The following is a 9,922-nucleotide window of genomic DNA, read 5'->3' on the forward strand; positions in this document are numbered from 1 at the left end:
AAAAATCACAATTAATAAATTTTGAAGTATAGAAATATATCATCATATAAGAATACAGAAATACATCATCCCTATATATGCGATAGCCACCACCAAATGATGATAAATACGTTACATTTGTTAATTATTACCTCCACAATTTATCTTCATAGTATTTACGGTTTATTATAAATATATTCTCACATTAACCAGACTGCAGTTATAACATCATCGTTGAGAGGAATTGAATTTATGCGAAAGGACAAAGCTGGTAAAGGAGGCACCATCATCAATGTATCCTCGATTTGCGGACTTATAAGGATGTGTCCTGGTCTTTTCTTGTATGGAGCCATCAAGAGTGCTTTAATCCACTTCGGAAGTTCTATTGGCGTGAGTTCTATCAAATCTATATAATAAATATTAATAGAAGCAGTTTTTTTTTTACTTTCTTAATAGAATCATACTCTGTTCGTAGTATGTTCGAATGCGAAAAGCTTTGCAAATTGTCTGTGAAATGGAACAAGGTTAAATATTTCCGGTTTCACACTTTAATAGGATAAATTCCATTGTTCACAGTAAAATGGCTGCCACGCCATACTACTAAGTTTTTATTATGCTTAATACATTTATAGAACAAAACATTGTACTTTATAAATTTGGGCCGAAGTTATTGAAGAAACCTATCATTTTCGAGATATCTTTTTATTTCTATTTAATGTACAAAAAACTTTTATTAATTCTTAGATGAAAGAATATTATTCTAGAACAAATGTGAGGGTGATCACGATTTGTTTTGGAGTAACGCAATCAAATCTAGCATTGACAGCGAAAAGTTTTGATGAAGAAATAAATCGCGACAATGAACAAATTATGCGTAATTTTACCTTAAGGAGTCCTTTACAACCGTAAGTCGTTACGCTTTTTCATTAATTAAAATAAGTTTAAATCAAATGCTTTCCTTTAATTAATTATTATGTTATTATACAGTGCAGAAGTAGCAGCTAAGGGAGTGGTTGAAAGTTTCACAAATGGTGAAAGTGGAAGTGTCTGGCTTGTGAACAATGGAAAAATTTGCGACATAACTGATAATATAGACCAAGCTTTCGAAGTAATGAGTGAAAAAGTAAATATTTGAAAAATCATTATTAATTTATATTGTTTCTTATTCTGGTATAATGGTGTCTTTCTGATTATATTCTTTTTGAATTTTGCTCTTTTACTTAATTAATATTTAATAAATACTAACAAAGGATGAGATTGGTATGCTATTAATATACCTTTAAGTAATTTATTCATTCAACTAGACTTATTTTAGAAGCATATTTATTTGTGCGCGTTTTTGAATCTCAAAAATACATTATTTAATATTTACCACCGATAGAAAAACATTTTCTACCTTTGAGGAGAACTTTGTAGTATTAAGGAATGTTCAATGGCGTTAGCTGAATAACCGAATAACCCGTACTCAATAACCTCGTACTCAATCTAGTAAGGCGAAGCATTTATGACATAACATATTTGACAGTTGACATGTGTCTGTCACATTTGATACATAGTGTCTGTTCACTGCTGTCATTTATCAAACTAATACAAACGTATTTTTGTAATATCGATGTGTAATAAAATTTAAGTTATTAAAATGAATCAAACAATAAACGTTGATCAACTAAATTCCGCCTTAACATCATTAAGAACTCTACGATCTAGTGTTAGTCATGTATTTGAAACCTTATCGAATGGCCTCAGAGCCGACCACGGTGAAGACGGGAAAGACAAATTTCTGTTAGAGCTCCAGGAACTTCTTAACAATGTGAACATTAACGTTAGAGACTTGGAACAGACAGTGAATGGTTTACCGATACCTACGGCACCATTCAATTTAGGAAACACTACGTTTTTAAGCCAAGAAACTACACAGGACCGGCAAGCGTTGTATACTCAATTAGTAAACAGTTACAAGTGGACGGATAAGATACACGAATACAGCTCGTTTGCTCATACGCTGTTAAGTCAAAACTCTCTAAAGAGATCGAACCTCAATTCGGGCAGCACAAAACGTCGGGGGAAATTACACAGTAACCACAACGTGGCTCCGCTACAAGTGGACAACGTCATAAATAACATCGACAGATCTTACAATGATATGAAAATAACGATATCCCGGCCGTTCGCTAGCAATGCCGTCGTCCAAATCAACTTGAGCCATGTATTGAAAGCAGTTGTAGCATTCAAAGGGCTCTTAATGGAGTGGGTGATGGTGAAAGGTTATGGGGAGACACTCGATCTGTGGACAGAATCGCGTCACAATGTGTTCCGGAAGGTTACAGAAAATGCACATGCAGCTATGTTGCACTTCTATTCCCCAATGCTTCCAGAATTAGCTGTGCGCTCGTTTATGACTTGGTTACACAGTTATGTGAATCTATTTAGTGAGCCATGCAAGAGATGTGGATGTCATTTACACCACACATCCATGTTGCCGCCAGCCTGGCGTGACTTCCGTACCCTTGACCCGTTCCATGATGAGTGCAAACAATAGTCCATGTGGTATTGAATGGGAAAGAGAGGATGCGGTCGTGGGTAGCTTTCTCATTCAATACTAAAAATATAATACGAACTGCTTAATGGATTGTGAACTGAATTGTGTAAATATTTTATTTATTGTATGTACAATGTATGTAAGCGATTATATATGAAATAGTTTTGAAATATTAAATGTTTATTCAATCTCTTAATCCAAAACTGTCATACTGATTATGGTTACTTATACAAATAGTTATGATAATTAATTCTTTCACAGCAGATACAATGGATATAACGCTTGGTATTGTGATTATTTTTTCTTATTTTTTTTTACTCTAATCTGTCTCCTTTGTGGGACTTACCTTAGTAGTATCTGACCTGTCACATCCTAATTGTTAAAAGTAGCTGCGTTTACTGTAATTCTATTAAATGTTTAAGATTTACCCATATATATGTGATATGCCCGACAATTGATTAACCAATAAGTTGAATTTTGCACATACTAAGTTGCACTTAAGTTATAAGAAATATCACTTTCACTTATATTGAAAATGACATTTTAGTGTAACTAGAATATTTTCATAAAACATGTGTATCTAGAAAATAATAAGGTGTAATTTTTAAATAAAAATCTGAATATACAGTATGTTAACTTTTCTTTCCATAACAAACAAACTTAATATAACAAATTTTATAATAATCATAATGTTACATTTGTACAATTATATTTAAACTCACTATACCACATCTGAATTTAATTGGGTAAAACATACATTAGCATATGTTTGTTTATATAATACCGAAGTTGCCAATTAAGCTAAAAATAGCTCACAACATGAACACAGTAAAGATCCACATAGCGAAATTCGTGTTATAGCCATAACACGAATTTCGCTAATGGCAATAAAGAAAAGCCATGACACATTCTGTACATTAATTGGTTAACTATAACACAATGGACTGGCTTTTATAATTTTTGAAACTATTTTCAATTTGTCGAAAAAAGGAAGTTCCTTATTAATTTTGGTAGCAAAACATATGATACAAATTTCATTGACATATTCAAATAACTAACATTGAAATCACTATACAAATGGCCGACACATAGCAATGGTATGATCAACACTACATTTAACTGACAGTACATGAGCACCAATACCAACTTTTAAAGGGAAATGTTGATCTTTGTCGTGCCCCAAACCTAAACAGCCATGCCTATTCCTGCCCCAAGTGTATAAGTCCCCATTATTAGTTATTGCTGCTAGATGTCCGATGCCACCCGCAACCTTCACTACCATGCTTTCTGGGTTGAATTCATTCCTGCCGAACAGAGGTGCTGGTATTTGTGTGGGTTTGGCTGTGTGGTGAACGTTAGGCCCCAGACCCAATAAGCCGAAACCCCAGACAAAAACATCGCCTTGATCTGCAAAGTTATAGTATGTTAGCAACAAATAAATTAACTTGAGAAAGTGTCAATAATAGATATTGAGGCTAAAATGACATTTATATTATATATCGATACATAAAATGCTGCAATGCAAAATCAGTGCTTATGATTTTTTTTAATACATTGACTTAAAAATATATTTAAATTATTACAAAATATATGGAATACACTTACCATTACAAATAAGACAGAACGATCCACCCGCGGCGATATCAACTATTTTCCCTATCCCTTTAGTGAAGTGTACTAAAGCGTAGGACGTGTTCACTTGCTGTTGGTCTGTAGACATGGGTATTTGACCATATTCCGAATTGCCCCAACCAAAAAGTTCACCTTTGCCTGAAATAGAAATTAGAATAAGGCAATCCTCTGAGTGATACACAATTCTATCTCTATATAGAATCGTGTATAGACACATAACAACACAAGATCTAAAACAAATTGCAGTCTGTTGCAAAACCATCATCACTAAATAATCAGTTTTGAACAACAACAACAAATTAAAGCAATAATATTGACTAGTAATAGATATTCTTTTTAGTCCTTCAAGTTGGAAATTTTGAAACCAACCATTCAACGCAAGCACACAGTCGGCCGTAGAGGCGATCTTGACCACCTTCTCACTGGTGATGTCCCCACGCACAGGGGCCGGTGGTCCTTGCGCCTCGAAATTGCCCAGCCCCGTCTGTCCATCTGCTCCCCATCCACATGAATATACTTTACCGGATTCCGTTAGGAAAAAGCTGTAAAAGTAATATTCAATGGTATAGGTAAATATTAAGGTGTCCATTTTTAGTTTTTTTTTTTTCAAGAACCAAAAATTATGGTGTATTGAGTGACAATTGTGTATTTTATAATGGTTGTGTCCCACAATTTCACACTTGTAATGATTACATCATATATATCATATAATAAATAGACAGACTTTATGAAATAAAAAATTAAATTTGGGAAAGTTTGATGTACAGTGTATACATAAGGATTATAAACACATATTATCCACAAATTCTAAAGAGATAATATTTGTCGTATATATAATATAATATTTGAAAAAAAGCAGTGGTGGCTCAGTGGTGAGGACCTCGGACTTCAAAATCGATAAGTCGGGGTTCGAGACCGGCCGAGCGCGCAGGAAATAAATTGATTTTTCAATTTATCTGCGCATGTAGATAACATCACCACTGCTTAAACGGTGAAGGAAAACATCGTGAGGAAACCGGCATGTCCAAGAATTAAAAGTTCGACGGCATGTGACATCTGCCAACCCGCATTTGGCCAGCGTGGTGGATTATGGCCTAAACCCTCATAAGAGGCCTGTGTCCCAGCAGTGGGAACATATATGGGCTAATGATGATGATGATGATGATGATGATGATGATGATGATGATGATGATGATGATGATGATGATGATGAATATTTATCGCATTGTTAGGGATAATCTCTGAGTCTACTAAACTGATTTTAAAAATTATTTAACCAATAGAAAGTCACACTATTTGTAAGTGTACTTAGACAATTTTTATATCAACTTATATTATATTCTTATAGATTCTAAGAAGTTTAGTCTTCTTAGTCTTAGTCTTAGTTTCACATAGCCCTCAAATAAAAGTTTACCTGTGATCTTGACCTGCAACCACATCAATAATTTTATCGCCACCAAGCTTCTTAATATTGTGCGAGTGCATACTCCCGCGGTATTCCTCCGAGGGTTTAATTTTCCTTCCACACTGCCCATATGCATTATTGCCGAGAGTGTATACCCCCTCATTATCTGTTAGGATTAGAGTGTGAGCTCGGCCGGCTGCTAGACCAATTACCTAGATTTAAATTTTACATAAGAACTAAGACATACAGTATAAATACTAATCAACTATTTTTATAGACGAGATTAACACTACATCAATACATTGTAGCTGTGCTACGCTTAAGCCCAAGAATGGCCTAACCAATTTGAGTAATTTTTTTTATATTTTTGTTAAGGTTCAGAGAAGGTTCTAATGAAGAAAAGGTATACCATGAGCAGTGCTAATGTTATATAAAATAGTCATCACCTTAGTTTCCAATGACTTATATGGGATGTATATAGGTGCAGGACTGAGAAGCATTTCTAGTGGATGACCCATCTTTGGAGCATGGTATCCAATCTGCGAGTCTGTATTGATGCCAGTGCCAAATACTTTATGCTGCTCCTTAGTGTTCACTGCTGCCACAGTAAAACCATACCCGCAGGCTATTTGTGTGACCTGGCAATTATATAATTTTATTTTTAAGTGAAAAAATTGATACAACCCCCCTAGCAGGTTATAGGGTGAATACATTATGCTACCCATGATAAGTAGGATGGATATTAATTTATGCCTATTCACATCTTAAAACAGAATGAATATCCATATAAAGCAAAACACCTTAAACTGTGTAATATTATAAAACTTTACATACTTACATCAAACCTCTCACAGAAACTTGATCTCATTGGATGCCATACTAGTTTAAAGTCATTTTTATATGATTTTCTCGATCTATGCTTACCCCGAGGCAAATGTATTCCAAGTGCCCCAGTCTCAGCTAGACCCCATACATACACCCTTCTATCTGAGCTTTTACTCACTGGATACTGAAATACTAAACAAAATGTTTATTCATATGCCTACCAGACTTAAAATTATGAAATCATTCAAAACAGAGATTAATAAAATAATAAGTAATAAATATAAACAGTAAAACAAAATGCAGGTCCATAAGGAAGCAATACATATAAGTTATTGGAAATGAGAAGAATCGTCTCGATTAGCGAAAACACAGAAAGGTGACAGAAGAGAGATTCCTATGAATTATTAATAACAAACATATGTGAAGCGGAAATTATTAGCAATAAACTTTTGGTGATTAGACAGTAAGACTGAGTATTTACTCGGTAATTGCTCCTCCTCGTTGGGGTCGAATATTTTTTTCTTGGTTGTTACGGTGCGGCTTATTGAAGATATGTTTGTCTTTCGGTTCCTGAGTAGTACTTTTAAAGTATTCATCGCTGCTTTTTAACTTATACTGCATTTACAGTATTAACATAAAGACTCGTAGAATTAGGAAAAGTAATTTATTTGTATTTAGTGCAATTTTGTTTTGATTTTAAACATTTTTCTATAGACAATTGACAGCTGACATTTACAGCAACATAGATGGGCATTTTGGTTAAAAGGTGGATGATAAAAACTGATAGTTTTGATATTATTGCAGTATTGGCATGACATAGGTACTGTATTTTTCTCTTAATTACTGTGTGCCTACGGACGAGTAAAGCAATCAAAGTCCGAATTATCCATAATTTGGACTTTATTTGCGTCATTAATAACGAAAGCTCCAGTCTTCGTTATTAATGACGGTAGGACATTTCATTGCCAAAAATCAGGCCGTTATAAAAAATACTTATTATCCATGGTATTATGTGGTGTAAATGTAATATGAAAAGGATAATAAATCTGCTGGTAGAACTTAAGAAGAAATTGATCTATTGGTTCAAAAAATATGTTTAAGCATAAGTAGTAAAAGTCGCTTGTCATTCGAGATAGGTAGGACCTATGTAACATATTGAAAAATTATATATATTACCCAAAATTATATTTAATAGTCAGTAAGTAGGTAAGATTCCAAATTGAGGGTGCTAGGGATATTGCACTGAAGCGACTGGTCAAATATTTAATCAATTTTGTGTGGTAGGTCTGAGAATCAGTCAAAATCTTTTTTTCATAGAACTAAATGATAAGGGTAAGACAGCACAATCTTTGCTGGATCAGCTAATATATAATAACTAGCTATTCGCCCCGGTTTCACCCGTGGTTCGTATATAGCTTATGTTACTCAGTGTCAACTTCAGCTTTCTAATGGTGAAAGCATTTTTGAAATCGGTCCAGCCGTTCGCGCGTGATGGTGTGTCCAAGGGAAATACGGATAAATTTTTATATCCTACTATAATATTATAAATGCGAAAGTTTGTAATGTGTTTGTTACTCTTTCACGCAAAAAATATTAAACCGATTGCAATGAAATTTGGTACGTAGATGGCTGGAAAACTGGAATAACACATAGCATAGCATAGCACACAACTTTTCTCCCGATAATCCTACGGGATACAGACTTACGCGGGTAAAATCGCGGGGCGCAGCTTGTATATAGATTTTTTTTTTGTGACTTCGGCAGCTGAGCAGGTGGGTCGCCTGATGGTAAGCGCTACCACCGTCCATGAACATTTGGAGAGCCGTAAGGACGATTACAGACATTACGCCTGAACAGATGGATTGTCGCCTTTTATTTGAAAGGGATGAAGAAAGGATTGGCGAGAGGAATACAGGAAAGGACTGGGAAGGTTAAGGAAAAGGATATGGGCCGCCGGCTCCCCCACTCACTTGCGAAGAATCGGAGCGAGCAGAAATAATAATAAAAATAAAACACAAATTCCAACTATTAAACACATTTAATTTAAACATTGAATACATGAACCATAGACAACTATTTAATTTTCGACAGGAAATTTGCGCGGTATTGTGTATTTTGGAACAGTGCTTTGATAAGATTCCTTAGCTCCTCCGTCTTGAAGTGGACTGCCAGTGGTCCAGTGCCGTCGTTCCAGTGGCTCTCGAGGTCTCTCAGTGAAGCCCCAAGTACGAAGATCAACTCTTTGAACTTTGGCCAAGGCTGCACATGACTTTCGACGTCTGCTGGTTTCTAAAGATGGCATGAAGTTTTAATTATAGAACATAAAACAATTTTACAGAAGTACGGAAGACATTTTATTAAAAATAATAAATTTAAAATAAATATAAGAAAATAAAGCACAACTTAATCAACGATATTCATTTAAATAATTTTTAATGCAATTTATTAAAACAAAAATTAACCAGAAAAAGTTCCATCGCATACGAAACTCTAGATACAAAAGTTATAACATAAAATCGCTTTGTTGCGACATGAAAAAAAGACAATCAAACAAATACCGTAATTACGAAATAACGTATTAAATAACGTAGTTTATGAACGGAACATCAATTATTGAAACGTGTAGTAAATTTTTCATTAATTGTCTCACGTGAAACAGCTGTGGTGTCTTCTGCACAACGAGGTTGTACATGTCAGTGAGCTGTGTTGCCATCTCTACAGAGATGTCCTCCACTGTGCACACGCGATGGATTAATTCGTCCAAGAACATGTTCACCAATGTTGCCATTAATCTGCAAAAAAAATGATATTTATATACACTCGTTTTTTATGAAAATAATACCTGTACATACTTTATTTTTTTTATTTCATTTATTTTAAACTCTTTTGAGAATATAATAAAGAAAACTTAGGCTCACATTTAGCTGGTGGATACCATACATCTACGTTTTTCTTATCCTTATTATCTATTAGGACTCAAAAAAAGTAATACTAAATAGCAGTGATTATACCACAACAGAACAATTATAACATAACTAGTTAAAGTACATTGTAAACTTTTAATTTTTTTTTTTAACAAAGAAATATTTTTAAATAAAAAGAAAACGATCATGAGGAGGAATTTTGAAACCGTAGCGTAAAACTATTTACATATTTTTTTTAATAATTTATTTACCTTGTAAATACATTCGCGGGAAATACTCCGATCCAGACATTCTTCAATATCTGTAACTGTCGCAAACACTGGCGAACAGCTGCCTCCGCATTCTCGTTTAGTACATCCTTTGCTACGATACAGTTAAGATCTGGAATAAAAGAATATTGTTTCATAAATTTCAAGTATTCTCTTATATTACAAAAAAAAAAAAATATAAAAATTCAGACTTGCTAGCATTTCTTACAGTCAACCCAGACACATAAAAAAAATATGCAAATAAAAAGGACATATCATTTTTATGTGTCAATAGTGTAAGCAATGTCGAAAAATTATTTCAGCACATCAGTCTTTAAAGACTCAGTAACTGATTATTATGTTACAAACC

The 9,922-nt window shown here is 34.1% G+C and overlaps 4 protein-coding genes across 4 annotated transcripts in view; 2 read left to right on the forward strand and 2 right to left on the reverse strand.

Moving 5' to 3' along the window:
* The window catches only part of LOC119838771 (15-hydroxyprostaglandin dehydrogenase [NAD(+)]-like), a 3,025-nt gene extending 1,590 nt beyond the window's left edge, over positions 1 to 1,435 (forward strand). The window contains exons 3-5 of the mRNA XM_038364873.1: positions 184 to 369; positions 724 to 884; positions 967 to 1,435. Of these exons, the coding sequence (XP_038220801.1) occupies positions 184 to 369; positions 724 to 884; positions 967 to 1,114 (495 nt within the window). The 3' untranslated portion in view covers positions 1,115 to 1,435. The remainder of the gene's footprint in view (positions 1 to 183; positions 370 to 723; positions 885 to 966) is intronic.
* A 66-nt stretch (positions 1,436 to 1,501) lies between these two features.
* LOC119838800 (mediator of RNA polymerase II transcription subunit 27) lies at positions 1,502 to 3,081 on the forward strand. The gene has a single exon (XM_038364918.1). The coding sequence runs from the start codon at positions 1,619 to 1,621 to the stop codon at positions 2,516 to 2,518; it is 900 nt and encodes a 299-aa protein (XP_038220846.1). The 5' UTR covers positions 1,502 to 1,618; the 3' UTR covers positions 2,519 to 3,081.
* A 133-nt stretch (positions 3,082 to 3,214) lies between these two features.
* LOC119838799 (RCC1-like G exchanging factor-like protein) lies at positions 3,215 to 7,083 on the reverse strand. Its single transcript, XM_038364916.1, has 7 exons — positions 6,862 to 7,083; positions 6,394 to 6,572; positions 6,002 to 6,193; positions 5,565 to 5,767; positions 4,520 to 4,692; positions 4,124 to 4,288; positions 3,215 to 3,925 (listed from the first exon to the last, which is right to left on the reverse strand). The coding sequence occupies exons 1-7, from the start codon at positions 6,974 to 6,976 to the stop codon at positions 3,588 to 3,590; spliced, it is 1,365 nt and encodes a 454-aa protein (XP_038220844.1). The 5' UTR covers positions 6,977 to 7,083; the 3' UTR covers positions 3,215 to 3,587.
* A 1,316-nt stretch (positions 7,084 to 8,399) lies between these two features.
* The window catches only part of LOC119838854 (centromere/kinetochore protein zw10 homolog), a 4,590-nt gene continuing 3,067 nt past the window's right edge, over positions 8,400 to 9,922 (reverse strand). The window contains exons 3-5 of the mRNA XM_038364995.1: positions 9,556 to 9,685; positions 9,031 to 9,172; positions 8,400 to 8,669 (exon numbers count right to left, since the gene is read on the reverse strand). Coding sequence (XP_038220923.1) covers positions 8,454 to 8,669; positions 9,031 to 9,172; positions 9,556 to 9,685 — 488 coding nt within the window. The 3' untranslated portion in view covers positions 8,400 to 8,453. The remainder of the gene's footprint in view (positions 8,670 to 9,030; positions 9,173 to 9,555; positions 9,686 to 9,922) is intronic.

This window comes from Zerene cesonia, unplaced genomic scaffold (genome assembly GCF_012273895.1).
Source record: "Zerene cesonia ecotype Mississippi unplaced genomic scaffold, Zerene_cesonia_1.1 Zces_u005, whole genome shotgun sequence".
NCBI lineage: Eukaryota > Metazoa > Arthropoda > Insecta > Lepidoptera > Pieridae > Zerene > Zerene cesonia.